At 43.2% G+C, this 16,413-nt stretch overlaps 2 protein-coding genes and 1 long non-coding RNA gene across 6 annotated transcripts; 2 read left to right on the top strand and 1 right to left on the bottom strand.

The window, feature by feature from the left end:
* The first annotated feature begins 249 nt into the window (after positions 1-249).
* LOC147061875 (protein-glutamine gamma-glutamyltransferase 2-like) lies at positions 250-6,931 on the top strand. The gene is made up of 15 exons (XM_085915443.1): positions 250-259; positions 1,378-1,563; positions 1,640-1,873; positions 2,127-2,245; positions 2,760-2,888; positions 3,120-3,288; positions 3,894-4,026; positions 4,106-4,209; positions 4,294-4,382; positions 4,518-4,671; positions 4,750-4,838; positions 5,132-5,315; positions 5,656-5,816; positions 6,283-6,419; positions 6,578-6,931. Exons 1-15 carry the CDS (start codon positions 250-252, stop codon positions 6,741-6,743), a joined length of 2,064 nt encoding a protein of 687 aa, XP_085771569.1. The 3' UTR covers positions 6,744-6,931.
* Positions 6,932-9,052: 2,121 nt separating this feature from the next.
* LOC147061876 (uncharacterized) lies at positions 9,053-13,594 on the bottom strand. Of its 2 annotated transcripts, none has more exons than XR_015066007.1 (4): positions 11,871-13,594; positions 10,289-10,425; positions 9,979-10,055; positions 9,053-9,875 (listed from the first exon to the last, which is right to left on the bottom strand). It is a non-coding gene; the product is annotated as an uncharacterized LOC147061876 (long non-coding RNA). The 2 variants fall into 2 exon arrangements; XR_015066006.1 differs by having other exon boundaries at positions 9,053-9,878.
* On the top strand, positions 12,539-16,363 carry LOC147061877 (SUZ RNA-binding domain-containing-like). Of its 3 annotated transcripts, none has more exons than XM_085911409.1 (5): positions 12,539-12,811; positions 13,809-13,847; positions 14,184-14,233; positions 14,450-14,725; positions 14,906-16,363. In XM_085911409.1, the coding sequence occupies exons 1-5, from the start codon at positions 12,764-12,766 to the stop codon at positions 15,015-15,017; spliced, it is 525 nt and encodes a 174-aa protein (XP_085767535.1). In that variant the 5' UTR covers positions 12,539-12,763; the 3' UTR covers positions 15,018-16,363. The 3 variants fall into 3 exon arrangements, with proteins under 3 accessions (XP_085767535.1, XP_085767552.1, XP_085767543.1); XM_085911426.1 differs by having other exon boundaries at positions 12,541-12,811; positions 13,809-13,881; XM_085911417.1 differs by lacking the exon at positions 13,809-13,847 and having other exon boundaries at positions 12,542-12,811.
* Positions 16,364-16,413: the final 50 nt, after the last annotated feature.

The raw sequence follows: 16,413 nt of genomic DNA on the forward strand, positions 1-16,413 counted from the left end.
CCTGAACACCATAGCGATTTGTAAAATCAAAGCAAAGTCATTCTCAAAAAGAAAGCAATGTCTCTCCAAGGCGATTCAAGTGATCCAAGCCTCTGTAGCCTTCCAACTAAAAACAGAATTATGAGCTGATGAGGTCAGATGTGAACAGCCCACTCTGGTTTCACATGGCTTCAAATACCCACAAGGGCAAGGAGCTGTCACATTACTTCAGGCACATCACCCGCACACACGCACGCTCACACCTCAATCATGAGTCAAGGTAAGATGAAAGATTCATGCTTTTCTGCGTATGTTTGATACAATGATGTATTTGTGTATAAGGGCACATCGGATATCGTTCTGCGCTTTATTTGGGGAAACAGTCGTAAATTACGATTTGTGGGGAATCCGATAGACACGCTTTCACCCTTAAGATATTGGATATTAATGTTGCAAGATAGAAGGCTAAAAAAGGTGTACTAAATGTCATTTTGGGTGTTTTTGAAAAGCTGAGACGCGCGTTTACACTTTGAGCGATGCTATCGTGCATCGAAAGATGTACGTTTCATATCATGTGAATGAATGCTGAGACAGACACACGATGTGGCTCACAATACATTTTTCTTGATGAGAATCAAGCAATTCTGTTGTTTTCAACATTATATTGCAGAAATGCTAAGAGAAAAGCATTCACACGGGTCCACATTAAGTGTTAGGCGTGCTATGATTACAAAATAAACTTATTACGTTTTAGAATAAGTGATGTGTGAAACGACAAGTAAAAGCATACTTGTAATGTTGCAAGAATAGAGTGGCAATGTGATAGAGGTGCAGCAATCAATCGACAACTAATTGCTTTTCAAATTAGTTTAGAACTATTTTTGCTGTTTAAATCTAGTCATTCAGAATTGCCCTAATCCTCTGAATTTCTCAGCAATAAAGGTTCTCAGATTTGTTGAGTCCTCTATGAAAGCAGATCGTTGTATTGACAAACCTGTTTTGGAATAAAGGGAGAAACCTATTCTACAATTAATCAACAGATTATAACATCTATTTGACTTGCAATCCAACATTTCCAGATCTGAAAAGTAAAATATGCCGTTATGTTTCTAATCAACCGAGCTCCCGGGAGCGAGCTTATGTTCGATAATGATAATAGCAATGACACATACTTTGAATGAACCTTTCTGGTGACAATTACTTTGCAACAAAAACAATTTCCTTCTCATTGGAACGATTGCAAACAGCACAAAGTAGAAAAAGGTTGATGCCACATCAAATAGAAAATATATTTATATAGAATATCATTTTTTATGATCTGAGAGCAGACCAGGAAAATCCACAAACAAGCTCATAGCCCAAACTAAGTGAATAACTTTCATTTCATATTTGTGTCAGTTTTGGCAATCGAACGCTGTGACCTGAACATCGATGGCAACAAAAGCAGCCATCGCACGGAGCTGTTTGCAGACGAGCGTCTGATCGTCCGACGGGGACAAGCCTTCGCTATCTTTGTCTACTTGAAACGTGACAGCGAGACGCTCAAAGCAAACGACCCCAGTCTCAACTTCATTGTTCACACAGGTCAGAAAGCAATCAGCCCACCATCAGAGAACAATTTTTCATGTTTTGATTTCGATTTGTTATGCTCACTCTGCAGGTCCACTGCCCAAAAAAGAATCCGATACCAAGATTTCCTTCCCGCTCAGCGACTCCACAATGAACACCGAGTGGAGCGCCTCGGCCACTCATGATCCAGCTGGCAACAAAGTGTCCGTCACGATATCATCCTCCCCTAACGCCCCCATTGGGCTCTACTCTCTGGTTGTGAACCACAACGGGCAGGAGACCACCTTAGGGCAATTCACTTTGCTCTTCAACGCTTGGTGTCGAAGTCAGTCTCCTTTTTTGTCTTCACTTTGGAAACTAAATTTTATGACTTGGCGTCCCCTTTAATTACTAATATATTGTATCTGTGTTCATCTATCTTTGCCATTGACATATAAGGACAGGCAATGATATGCTTTTCTATTAGATGGCATAAGCAACAACAACAACAACCCTGTAAAACTAACATTCTTGGGGGAAGCCATCGTTTCTGTTCAGCGTTCCCAGTAACAGTGTTGACCGTGTGCACGGTTCCGCAGATGATGCCGTGTACATGCGAGGCGAGGCCAAGAGGCAAGAATACGTTTTGGCGCAGCATGGCCAGATCTACAGAGGCACGCACAAACGCATCAAGGGGACGCCGTGGAACTTTGGACAGGTCTGTGTGTGTCGTGTGTGTGTGTGTGTGTGTGTGTGTGTGTGTGTGTGTGTGTGTGTGTGTGTGTGTGTGTGTGTGTGTGTGTGTGTGTGTGTGTGTGTGTGTGTGTGTGTGTGTGTGTGTGTGTGTTCACAGCAAAAGGAGCAATATATCGCTTGACGACAGCAGCCCGTGTGCACGCCCCATTATGTAATCAATGTTTTTCTCAGAATTTTCTAAAGTCTATGCAAATGCAAGTCATCAACCATAAGTGATTTTTTTAAACAAATCATTTTTTTTTATTCCATTTTTATTTATTTTTTTTATCAAAACTGCTGTTACAAATTGTGTACAGTAGTATTTCAAGACCTTTTAGTGGGTATCATAAAAATGAAAGTAACCTTTTGTTGAATTTGCAGCATTAGGTTGTTGTATTTGCACTAAGTTCAAAACTCCAAGAAAAACAGCCCTGGAAAAATAATTTAAAATGTAATGCAAAACGGAGCTTGCATTCATTTATTTGTTTTATGTGCAGTTTGAAGCAGGAATTCTGGACATCTGTCTGAAAATCTTGGACGATAATCCAAAATTTGCGTTGGACGCCGATCAGGACTGCTCAGCCCGGAGAAATCCTATCTACGTGACTCGGGTCCTGAGCGCCATGGTAGGTAGCTCAGGCTAAGGAAGAATTAAGAAGTCTCTACATGTTGGCATCCCACTAAGGACGAGCACTATTTAAAAAATGGACGGACCAATACTATATTAATGAGCCTACAAAAGGTCAAAGAATCGCAGGTGAACTGGTGACTCTCCAGGGCTTACTTTGGCAAGAGAAGGAGACACCTCGGACTGATGGCTAATTTCTCACTCAGCGTTCGTGCCTTTGTTGCCGCAGATCAACAGCAATGACGACAACGGAGTGCTGGTAGGTGAGTGGAATGACTTTACCGGAGGAGTTCACCCTGGCCAGTGGGTCGGGACCGGAGACATTCTGCGCCAGTGGGCGGAGAGCGGCTCGGTCAGCTATGGCCAGTGTTGGGTGTTTGCTGCCGTTGGTTGCACAGGTAGGGGATCGCTAAAACTTTCCGTATGTTTCTCACTGTTGATCAACTAATCCAGAAGTAATAATAGTAATAGTAATGTGTGCCCAGCGATTGGCTGGCAACCAGTTCAGGATGTCCCCCGCCTGCTTTCAGGTTATACAGTTGTGTCTTGATTTTCTACCCATCTGACTTTAAACAAGACACGTGGTACATAAATACAGTAGGTCATAAATCAGATTTGCGTAAACAGGGGATACACAATGTCTTGCAAAAGGTCAGCTGGGATAGGTTCTAGTTTGTCACACATGATTTGATTTTGAGCTCAGTTTAACAGCATTTTCTTTTTAAATCTTATTTGGCAGAGATGATTCTAAGAGAAATGCTTAGATACAATCACATTATTCCTATTACACAGCACTATCCTTTTTTTTTTTTTTTTTACAAGTGTGCTATCTCTGTCAAATGAAATGCATGTTGTCAAATTTTTACATATTTTAATGGGTAGTGCACGGACATGCACACACACACACACACACACACACACGGATACACACACACACGTACATAAACATACACGCTCACATGCAGAAGAAATAAAATCGACAATGTTGACCTGCTTTCCCCAGTGTCCCGTGCCTTTGGTATTCCTTGTCGGGTAGTGACCAACTTTGGTTCAGCCCACGACACTAACGCCAACCTGATCATAGAAAATTTTTACGATGAAGAAGGGAATAATATTTCAGATGAGGATTCAGTCTGGTGAGTCAGAGCACATCCAGGCATGCTGGTGATGATGATGGTTGTCATTATCAACCTTCATCCTCAATCCTCTTTGCAGGAACTTCCACGTTTGGGTGGACAGCTGGATGACCCGTCCAGACTTGGGCAAGGAATATGATGGGTGGCAAACCAGCGATCCGACGCCACAGGAGAAGAGTGACGGTGAATTTGAATTTTCAAATACATCCAATGGCCACACACCTACACAATCTAATGACATTCAATGCAACTTCTGTGCATGCTCAGGTGTTTATTGTTGTGGTCCGGCTGCACTGAAGGCCATTAAGGAAGGAGAGCTCACCAAAAAGTATGACGCCCCTTTTATTTTTGCCGAGGTGAGTTGACGACATCGTTGATGACGCAAAGAGCTCAACCAATCTTGGATTAACCTCACCTTCAAAATGAGGGTATAGCACTTTGAGTTTAGAGAGAGAGACTTGGTGATATAATCAACCTCTGTGTTGCATTAGGTCAATGCCGACGTGGTGGACTTGGTTCGTCTGTCGAGCGGAGAGTACGTCAAGTTCGGCGGATCGACCAAATCCGTCGGCCGCTTCATCAGCACCAAAGCTGTCGGCTCAGATGAGAGACAAGACATCACAGATGAGTACAAGTATCCTGAAGGTAAACACATTTTTCTTTAAATCTGCATTGATTAGCAGTAACGTCGTTGACTGCAATTGCTGTCCATTGATGCGTTAGGTTCTAAGGAGGAGCGCAAGGTGTTTGAGAAGGCTCAGCATCGCAACAAACTTCAACAGCGAGGGGAACAACCAGGCCTTCATCTCAAGGTTGACAAAACTTGAATTCATCTGGAATTGTGATTGGCTCATTTGGTCTCATAGTGCTTAGCAGATACTATTTAATTTGTGAAATGAATCCACAATTAACTTTTTTTTGTGGGCTTCACTAAATACAATTGCAGTGAATGGCTGACATAAATATGTTAAAAATAAATTTTACTTACTATTTATAATAAAAAGGAACCTCATAGAGGTACACTATGTAAATAAGAGCCAATGCATTACCCCTGTTTTTTTTTTTTGTCACCCAAACTAAATCATTGTCATCCTTTTTATTGAAGATTAAGCTGGCAGAAAATATGATCGTGGGTTCGGACTTTGAGGTGTACATCGCTGTTACCAACAACTGCATGGTGACAAAGACGTGTACGCTCCTCTTCTTTGCCAAAGCTGTTGGTTACAACGGCAGGCGAGGAGGGAGCTGTGGATTCGCATCGGACAGAGTGGAATTGCCCGCCGGAGAAGGTGAGAAACTCTTCAACCGCCACGTTGTAAACATATAGTGGAAAATTGCCCATTTCTGCTAGTCATTCAAATAATCATATTTTATTGGCATCTTAAGATGACTTTAGAACATTCTACCATCAGATCAAAAATGAATAAATCAAATAATCGCTTAAAAAATTCATTTTACATTCACTTGGGTTATGTTTCTCTGATATTTATATTTGTTTGATGACCTTACACGTGTAAATGTGCAAACTGCAATATAGTATGGATTTTAGAAGAGGAAAGAGCATATATTTTTTCACAGCACTGCTATTTCATGATTGCGGACTTGACAGGTTCTGTTTTTTTTTTTAAGAGAGACGACTGTACCTTAAGCTAGAGTACGACACTTATGGATCAGTGATCACATCCGATCGCCTCATTCATCTGTCAGCCGTCACCATCGACAAGGAAAACATCGACTATCACAAGGTCGAGAAGACTATAGTGCTGGACGAGCCTCCTGTAGAAATCAAGGTATGATGTATTGATATATGATAATATACGATGTGTTCACATTTTAAAAGTTTCCGCGTGTATGTGACATTCCTGCCAAAATATACAAACAATAAATATTTTCAGGCTTAATATCTACTTGTTCATATCCATCGGATTCTCTTGCGTTAAGATATTGGCTACTCAGTGCTGCCAACATAGCAACACTATTTTCCAATTCTTTTAGAAACATTTTGTTTAAAATGACAAGCAACAAATTGAGCTTATCTTATTGGTGGTGGTATCAAAGACTATTGGAGACTCTCCACGACAGGCAATAAGCCAACCACACATCCAGAAGTCTAATGAATGGCCAATTCCACAAAGCCACCAGTGGGTAATTTATGGGCTTTTCCTAATCAGTCCCCTTGAGGTTGGCAACATGATCTCATCTAATTGCCCATCCACATTGTGAAGCATTAGCCTTTTATTACATGTGCCTGTGCAGCTGCTAGGAGAAGCCAAGGTCAAGCAGCTGGTGTCGGTGAGGCTGACCATGGCAAACCCGTTGCCGGAGGCGCTTCGGGATTGTAGCTTCACCGTCGCGGGTGCTGGTCTGGTTGATGGCAAGCCCGTAACACTCAAGTATGTATTGACACTTGCTGTTTGCAAGAATAATCACATAGTTGTCCAAATACTGGGATGTGGTCCATTTTCTTATCGTCATTAGGATAAGCGCTAGATGAGAAAAAAAAATGGATGCATGCATGACTCAACTTGAGCTTGTTCTGTTCTTGTGGCAGGATTGGACGTGTGGGCCCCAAACAGGAAGCTACAGCCACCGCCATGTTCACTCCTACCACAGCTGGCTCCAGCGTCTTATTGGTCAGCTTTGACAGTGACAAACTGAAAAACATCAAGAGCTCCATCAGTATTGTAGTGAAGGAAGGCGACACTCCACTCATATAAGGCCACACTCCAATTTCCTGACACTTCTGATGTTATAGCAGACACAGTGGCTTACTTTTATTCAACCTACCCTCATATAGTGGAACTCAGACTATATATTTCATTGATTTGATACGATTTAATCATCATCCTTTGTTATTTTCTAGTCCGTACGAATCGTAGTAAGCAGTTAATGTGAACATTTAATGATCGTCAATTTTACTTTGGCAAAATAAATGACAATTAAATCCATCTCTGTTCCTGACCACTTTGGATGAAAAGCTAGGTACACTGTGGACTGGTCGCCAGCAGGCCACATTGTAGTCAAATAAATAACACATTCACGCTTACTGTATATGCACACCAGGGACATGCGGTCAGAGGAGGCAAGGCTTCATGCGCCTATCTGTAGAATAAGAGATCTCCATTTCAAATTTACATTGATTGATTGATTGATTGATTGATTGATTGATTGATTGATTGATTGATTGAAATCTCTATTGTCCCCTCTGGGGAAAATCAGTTGTCAAACAGCTCATGACGTTTAAAAAGAGGAAGACAAACAGAAAAACAGAGTTCACAATGCAATAAATATAAACACACTGCTGGTCCAATAAATATGCAGTGCAAGCTGGTAGTTTGCAACTGAGGAGCAGTCGTCCATTTATTTCGTTTTACATTCGGGTTTTTTTTCCCCCTGTTTTTAACATTTCGTTTTACAATGGAGGATTACATATTCAAACGATTTTCAACTATGGAGTTTTGGTCGAAGCAGGAGGTCATCAGTAAAGGAAGAGCAACTCTGGAGTTAAAAGGTTTGATTCGGAACAAAGTGGTACGCACGATCGAAAACAAGTTTTTGATTCCATGTGCTTTATTGAGTGTTTTTAATGTGTGAAGACTGCTGATATGAGACTTTAGTTGAAATAGTTTAAATTAAATAATGAATAAGCCACACTAGAGCAGCGTTCCCTGCCTCTCTGCCGTTAGTGTGAGGAGGACGCTTGCTGCTATCAACACCCGTAAGGCGGCGGGCCCGGACAACATCCCGGGACGGGCGCTGAAGGACTGCGCTGAGGAGCTGATGGATGTCTTCACGGACATCTTTAACATTTCCCTGCGGCAGGCCGTCGTCCCGTCTTGCTTCAAGGCTGCCACCATCATACCTGTGCCGAAAAATCCTGCTCCCTCCTGCTTCAATGACTACCGCCCTGTGGCATTGACCCCCATCGTCATGAAGTGCTTTGAGAGGCTTGTCTTGGCGCACGTCAGATCTGTTCTTCCCCCCCACCGTGGACCCCTTCCAGTTTGCCTTCCGACCCAATCGGTCCTCTGAGGATGCCATCTGCTCTGCCCTCACCCACCTGGAGAACAGGGACTCGTATGTGAGATTGCTGTTTGTGGACTTCAGTTCTGCATTCAACACCATTGTTCCACAGCGTCTCATTTGCAAACTTGACAAGCTGGGCCTCAGTACCTCCCTTTGCAACTGGCTACTGGACTTCCTCTGTCAGAGGCCTCAAGTAGTGCGTGTGGGCGACAGTGTCTCCGGCAGCATCACGCTGAGCACGGGGGCCCCTCAAGGCTGCGTGCTCAGTCCGCTGCTCTTCACCCTGCTGACGCATGACTGCACTGCGACCTACAGCAGCAACCACGTGCTGAAATATGCCGACGACACGACTGTGGTGGGTCTGATCACCGGTGGCGACGAGACTCACTACAGATCGGAGGTCGACCTTTTGGCCGCTTGGTGCAGGGACAACAACTTTCTGCTGAACGTCAACAAGACCAAGGAGATTATAATTGACTTCCGGAAGGGTCACGCCCACCACCTGCCGCTGACCGTCGACGGAGCTGTGGTGGAGAGAGTGAGTAGCACCAGATTCCTGGGGGTGCACATCAGTGAGGACCTCTCCTGGACCACCAACACTGCGTCGCTGGCGAAGAAGGCTCAGCGCCGCCTGTACTTTCTGCGGAAACTCAGGCGGGCAAGTGCTCCTCCCGTTGTTATGAGCACTAACACCATTTTTGCACAAACATTTAGCAACGTCTGGACGACAGCGCCGTTTGGCCGAAGGTAAGTAGACAAAGTAGCGTTTGCATAAATCCACCAGAGAATGAATAACTCAAATATTTTGATGCATTCGTGTTAATTTTCTACTTTGTGTCTGCAGGTGCCAATCTTTAAAACGACCCAGTCATGGCCGACTGACTTCTGTGAGTTTTAAAGTAAACTCTTTCAATCGACTGCTTCTAATTGTCTTCTCATTTCTGTCCACAGGCCTGCATCTGGAACAGAGGGAACAGATTGACTGCAAAAATGGCAAAAAGATTTTTATTAGCAAGGCATCTTATCAAATTGACAAAAGCAAACATTTATTTTTCTTTTGTCTGCAGGGTCGAAGATGGCTGCCTTGCATGGCTTCATGACACTTGCAGGTAGGGCTAGTCTTGCTCAACACGTTGCAGAGCCCAATTTGCTTGTTAGGCTGAAGATGTAAAAGCAGAACGATTTTAACGTTACAGTTCAGACCAGCAAGCTGTGGTTGGAGAGACTTCCATCGGGCGCTGCCCTCCATTCATCACTGGTGAAACACGCACGCGTCCAAATGACACGTCAAACATTTCAGCAGGTTCTTTATTTTGTCCACCAGGTGGTGCCAAAGGACTTAGTTTCTGCACCATGGATCTACAACGTTTTGAACCTGTGGCATAATAAACCTCTTGTCCGACGTGCTGACACGTTTTTCCAGTAAGGATGCAGTTGGAAAATCTGCCACCTGCTGGACAAAGGAACCAGCCCTCCAAAACCATGCAGAGGTTCCTTAAGGTGGCCTCCATTTTCAGAGTTGATGCTCAAATAAAATGTACTAAATGGCAGCTTGATGGCTCCCCCGTTTGTGTTGTGTGCAGGAGTCTACCCTGGAGAGTCTTGACAACATTTCAGGAACTCTGCCTGTGGACCAGCGACCGGCTGCTTAGTCTACAGTGAAAAATAAAAGCAGTAAACTTAAATCGAGGTGTGTCAATGTTCCTTTTTCTTTCCAGGCAGAGGTGGCAAATCCTGGTCCAGAAAGTGAAAAGCCTGCCAGCCACAATTTGTCTTCAGCCTCTGAGCTCGTTCACCTGGGTCCATGCTGCCTGAAGAGCCCTCTGCTGGTAAGAGAAGGAAAGTAAATGACATTTAAGCAAACATGTTTCAAATTTGAATCTGTTTTTTTTTTTTTTGTGTCCAGTGTGGAGCACCATCAAGTACCTGCTCGCAGAGGACCAGAGCAAAGCCGCATACCAACAGCACTTTGGTTCTTGTTACTTACTCAGCTCTAAGGCAACCTGAGAAGTGAGGCAGTTTAAATGCTATTATCTTGATTCCAATAATTTTACTCCTATTTTCTAACAGGCAGCAAGGACCAAAATCAACTTCCTGGGTCATGCAGCAAAGAACCAATCAGCTTCCTGGTCATGCAGCTTGCAATACTAGGTGCCATGAACAATTCTACTTGCGCAGTGGTATGTTTCATGTCAAAACATTTTCTGCACAAAACGTTGACTTAGCTGTTTCTTACCAATCTCTTTGTTTCAGGTCCAGGCATGGAGTAATACTCGTCCCACTGGCCGACTACTCTTCACTCATTCATTTCACCACTCGGCAATGAGCAGACTGCCATCAAACTTGTTACTTTTTTGTGATTGAATGTTTACTCTGCAAAAGAAATAAAGCTTTCTTACAAATAACAAACTTTCAACACTTCATTTTCGAACATCACAACAAAACTAAAAAAATAAATAAAAATAAAATTTCTGGAGGTTTTTTTTTTTATGGATATTTTTCTGGAGAATTTTTTTGACAAATGGAGCGGAATCAAGCCTGGAATACTGCTTCATGATTGGTTGAGTGCTCTAGAACTGGGTGGAGCAATGAGAATGAAAGGCTGTGGTTGGTTGAAAAGTGGGTGTGGATACTCAAATAGAGTGCCCTGTGAGTGGTTAGACTCCGAGTGGGCGTGGTTTTCTAAAAACGAAGCAATCTGATTGGTCGCATGTGCAAACGCTGCATTCTGATTGGCTGTCGGCAAATGGGCAGGTTGGAAGGTTCTTTTCAGCTTTGAGTTGAGTGTTTGCCTTCAGCCACTGAACAGAGCCAAGTGTTTGACTGCTTCTCTCTGTCTCCAATTGCATCACTTGGACTCATGTGGAGACAGACAGAGAGAAGCAGTCAAAGACTTGGCTCTGTTGCAGTGACGCTCACCTCAAGGCTGAGAACGTAGCAGTGGACACTTGGGTTTTCAAACAGTACTTTGCCAGTGCAGTGACCACCAAGCATGAAAGACTTCAAATGAGCAAATTTGCTCATAAATCACAAAGACTCACATTCCACTTGAACAATTTATTGAACAGAGAAGAAGTTTGAAAAGGCCCTGCCTGCCTGCATGGACGCAGTTTAAGTGCTTGATGAGTTCGCTCAGGTACGATGTCACTGGCAGGCACTAGGGAGAAGGTGAGCACATGCAAACAGTGCAAACATCTGGGACAAAACCTAAGTGCCAAGTACTGCACAGTACCACCACCACCACTCATTTTTGGACAAGTTTTTCCCATGACACTGACGTAAAGCAAGTTAGTTAAATATATGTTTCTGACTAACTTGGTTTGCATCAATGTCATGAAAAAACACATCCAGACGAGTGTGATGATGATATTGTGCAGTACCTGGCACTTGGGCTTTTTGAGGGATGTCAGCTGCTTGCATGTGCTCACCTTCTCCCTGGTGTGCCATGACAAGATGACAACGCACATCAGCTCCTCAAGAACATAACACTACCAACTAACACAATTTTTTTTTTTTTTAGATTCAAGTCAGTGGTACACTTTCACTTTTCATGTGTGCCAATACAATAAATATACTTTTTAAGTTCAAATGAAAGTACATTTTTCAAAACTATACTTCTTACATTGACATGTAACTTAAATAATTGTAGAGCAATTATTTTGTTTCTTTTCACTGTGGCCCAAATAATCATCAGGACATTATTCATTTGGGAAATGACCAATTAAAATGTCCCTTGATATCATTTTGGACTATTTGAAGTCATATATGACACGACCTTCTACATTTAAGATTAGGAGGCAAACAAAATGGGGAGGTACCTTCCGAGATGTGCAGATAGACGACCAGCAGCCGATGTGGAGCCTCCAGCCTTCAAGTTTGGACATGGAAAAACAGAGGAAAAACAACGTTCTAGTCAAACGCTTTCCTTGATTATCGATTGATTGACAGCCGAGTGAGTGCTAACGCTCCACCTCTTATTTCACGAGAGCTAGCGAGACCTAACAAATATTCTATAAATTGGCTTTTGCAATTGGCTATTCTTTATACAATGTGATTGACTGGTCAAAATTTTCAAACAACTACAATTTAAAAAATATATATTCAAGCCATTCATGCTTGTTGAATAGTTTGAAATGAAACAAACTAAGATAAGATTGAATAACATTCCACAAGTGTGTCTGTCTAAAGGTGGGTTCTTGAATGGGTTTACAATATTTTTTGTCTATTGATTGAGCCCATGATTTCTTCTGTAGCTTAAATTGTTCATTTGCGTGCTTCCATTCTATGGGACGCTAAAAGTTTAAAAGGCATGATTTTCAATTTATGAAAAATTTCTGGGAAAATTTGGCCTCTAACTTGTAAAACTTTACACTACGTATATATGTGATGTAGCTCATTTGCTATTGGTTTTATGTGCCAATCATTAAATAAAGATTATATTTGATCTGTCTGTCTGTTTTTTGCGGATGGGGTCCTAAAGGGTCCTTCTTGCATGGCGCTCCCCAGGGGTGTAGAAACGCCCCTGATTTCGCGCCGTGCCTAGACTCGTAAGCCGACAACTACCGTACGTAGATCACAATCGGCAAGTAGGGTAGACTGGGGAGTTTCACCACGCCGTGGGGGAAGCCGTCACGGTGACGTGTCTGTGGGTAGAGAGGCGGACCCGGCTGTGCAGCAGCCGCGGAACAGCGTGTCTTCAGCAACATGAAACATGGATGAAGAGGTCGCGGAAAGTTGGGAGGAAGCGGCTGATAACGGGGTAAAGCAAGACAAGACAACCCTGACATTGATTCTTATGCCAACGCCGTGCCAGAGACTTTAATTCGGTGTCGTTGCGAGACTATCTCGGAAAGCTTCTGGTGTGTCCCAAGTCCCGCGGGCCAACAATGTGGCTCGTGCTAGCGCATTAGCATCGACAAAGTTAGCGAGCTAACACCAAGCGGGTGGCGCGGCAGCTTGGCTATACCCAAGCAAGCTCGTCAAGATACCGGGTTATTTTTTTACGGACTTGTTCGTAACCTATCTCGAAGGGGGCCGGTTATCGTGCGAGTCAAATTCGGCGACTAAGTTTTCGTTTCTTCCTTTAGCTAATGCTAATGCTGCTATGGCTGGCATGGAAAATAAAATGTAGACGCCGGTTCGTGTCAGTTTACCTTTGGATGTTCTTGTACCAGCTACCTCTTCTGATTCTACTTTTGTATTGGTAGTACACGCTCAAAGCGAAGGCTTCATAATTGTAATTTACACGACACCGACACCCGCACATGTTAACTCCGATTTATTCAGCGCGGACCCAACTTTTCACGATCGCCAAATTAATGTAATTGTATTAGCGCCTTGTCTTGTTGAAGTTCCTTTACAAATAACTAAATTTGACAAGTTTGACGGCTCACAGTGACAGTGTACCGTTGGCAAGATGTTTGGGAAGTGGCCAATTAGCCATCTAACGACGGTCCCTAGCGATTAAGTTTACAGCCAAAGTTAGCTTAGCGCTAATCGATGACGTCATCAACGCGGCCCGCGAAGGCGCTGCTAGCCGGAAGTGGCTAGACAGCGGCGCGACGTCTCACGTCATTACTGCCCAAATATCCCAGTTGTCATCGAAAAAAAACAAAAACAACAACAACTCTGCCTCATGACGGCTTGATACGGTTAATGTTCGTGAGCTGTGCACTTTCATGCCCGACTTGACAGCTGCCCCGGTGTAACCAATGTATAAATAGCTTGTAACTCAACCCTGCTTTCCTTCCACTCAGAGACTTGCTCTATACCAGTGGTTCTTAACCTTGTTGGAGGTACCGAACCCCACCAGTTTCATATGAAGCCCTTGTTAGTGATTTTTTTTTTAAAATTCTAGACATAGATGTGTTTTTTTTTACTAGTGCACAAAATGAGCCGTGCATGAACATCACCTTGTTCAAAGAACAATACCAACACAATGCATGAACTGACAACAAATTGCATGCTGGCAAATCACAATGGAGGGTCTGTCGAACTCCTGAGACCGACTCACCGAACCCATGTTAAGAACCACTGCTCTATACCCTTCACACTCTTTTATTTTTCCTCCCTGCCATCAAAGTCCCTATTGGACTAATAAGTTTACATGAATTTGTGTTTTCCTTCCGCAGGAAATGGATAAACGGTTAGAGGAGAAACTAAGAATCAGCCAGAGAGAACAGTAAGATAATTGAACTATATTTGTTGAAGTTGGGTTAAAGTAGTATGAATGTAATTTCCTATCATTTCTTTAACTGTATCCAGGGGTTTTATTATTATTATTATTATTAATAATATTGCCTTCTTGGATTAAGATTATTTCACAATTCTCACAAATTTTCCGCCATTCAAGGAAGCTGACATTTGCAAGTTTTAATTTGCTGACTGCCGTTTCTAGAGAATCAAGTAACCACCATTGTTCTCCACGCTCATCACTGAAGACAGCCATGGTCATCCAGGACGACTCTCTACCGGCAGCGCCGCCACCTCAGATTCGCATCTTGAAGCGGCCCGCAAACAACGGGTCGCTGGGGTCGCCCCTGAACCAGAACAGGCCGACGCCGCAGGTCAAGTCCCTGGCACAGCGTGAGGCGGAGTACGCCGAGGCCCGGAAAAGAATTTTGGGGAGTGCTTCTCCGGAGGAGTCGGCCCAGGATAAGAATGGTGCAGACAGGTAAATAAATGTCTATTAGTCACGAGACAAGAAAAAAATTGCGTTATCTAAGCACTGCAACTCCTGAATCGGGTTTTGGCAACTACTTACTTTCCGGTCTACGGGTGCTATTTACAATTTCTGCTCTCTCAATATGATGAACGTACATAGAAATATTCACCTCTTCTGTCTTTCCTCCAGGGCGGGTCGCATCAATTCTACGTTGCCTTCAGAAGACACGAGATCCAACAATCATGCGGTCCGACAGCCAAGCAGCCCCGACGGTACCCAAGGGTTCCGACAGCACAGATAATTTGGACCTAGGGGCCACTGGAAGGAAGGAGGGGGAGGGCGGGGGGAGCAGACATACAACACTACATTGCTCCAAAATTCTTCCCACTGGAGTGGGACACCTCCTCCACAGGAAAAAGCATCTCCCCCAAGCCCTTCCTTCTTCTGTCGAGACACTGTGACAATGAACGCCTGGACTCACTGTGATGATCCCTTTACAAGGAACACCTCACTCCATCTCTTCAAGCAAAGACTAGCAAAGAGGAGGTGCAGTGAGGGCCATCCCTCAGCAATAATAATCAAGAGCTCACTTTATAGTTGTGCTTTTTTTTAAAGCTTAGCTCACCAACTTTTTATCTTTTGCTTTCCCCCCAATTTTTGGATTATTATAAAGGTTTCTCTGCTTGGTTGTTTTTACACAAATCATTGTTTAGAGGACATGCCAGCACAGCCCTCGAGATACATAAACTATGAAATATAGCCATTGTTTTTTGGGATGCAGATCGATCATCTTGCAGTGTTGCAATGTAGCTTTATCGACGTGCCCCTTCGGAGCATGCTGTCATTTGTTCTGAACCATTCTTGTTCCTGATTTATTTTGTTGTGGGAGGGAAGGGGTTGCTGGCCTTTCTCCTTGGACTATCACGTTTTTCTGTTTAAAAAGTAAGCACCTCGAGTAAATTAAGTGGGCTTCACGTTGACTTTTTAAGTAGCTTTTCCGCCTTTTAAATATATTGTACAAGATGAGAGTAATGTCAGCAGTATTTTAATCCAAGAACAAAGATGGAAATCAGGTTACCCCAACTTACTTTATACATAAAGCATGAGTTCCTTTGCTTTTAGCAAGCTTGGCCTTGCGCAGCACATAGCAACTCAACTCTTTCAAATGGCTCCAGAATGAATCCATTAAAAAGGATTGCATTTCCTTCATTTTTTAGCATGAACTTATGCCAATATGGTGGCTGTTGTCTGTTTGTAATGTTTACGTGATTCCTTGTGCAAAAGATCACTGCTGGAATTCGAACTGACAATGCTATGAATGAGGAGGATGTGCTATTTAAATATGATCCAGAGATCAAGTCACCAGTTAACCAAGGAATGCTGTTTCTTGATGTTGCTGTTTCATATTCTTCATCCTCACCCATGTTTCAGTTTCTGTTCACGTAGACTTTGAGCAAGCCATATTTTGTGGTACAAGCCATTGATGGAAAGGTCAACTTCCACCTGTGTTGCTTCTTCCTCGGGGTGCAAGCAAGTGGAGAATGTGAGCAACAAAAGGCTTACAGGAATGCCGAGCGAAAGTGCAGCAGACAACTCTGCTAATGCAAAAGCCTGTAAATAAACAGATTTAATAAACTGATTTGCAAAAAAAAAAAGTGCATTATTACCATCCATACATAAAATGAGAATACCTCTGT

Source organism: Syngnathus leptorhynchus, chromosome 1, assembly GCF_054491065.1.
Source record: "Syngnathus leptorhynchus isolate UIUO chromosome 1, UIUO_Slep, whole genome shotgun sequence".
Lineage (NCBI taxonomy): Eukaryota > Metazoa > Chordata > Actinopteri > Syngnathiformes > Syngnathidae > Syngnathus > Syngnathus leptorhynchus.

Bases quoted from the DNA above. Each gene is read 5' to 3' on its own strand.
- LOC147061875 (XM_085915443.1), top strand. The intron at 4,210-4,293 runs GTGAATTTGAAT...GTGCATGCTCAG, and splicing joins GCCACAGGAGAAGAGTGACG to GTGTTTATTGTTGTGGTCCG. The intron at 5,817-6,282 runs GTATGATGTATT...GTGCCTGTGCAG, and splicing joins AGCCTCCTGTAGAAATCAAG to CTGCTAGGAGAAGCCAAGGT.
- LOC147061877 (XM_085911409.1), top strand. From the start codon at position 12,764: ATGGATGAAGAGGTCGCGGAAAGTTGGGAGGAAGCGGCTGATAACGGG. The intron at 12,812-13,808 runs GTAAAGCAAGAC...CCTTCCACTCAG, and splicing joins AGGAAGCGGCTGATAACGGG to AGACTTGCTCTATACCAGTG. The intron at 14,726-14,905 runs GTAAATAAATGT...TCTTTCCTCCAG, and splicing joins GATAAGAATGGTGCAGACAG to GGCGGGTCGCATCAATTCTA.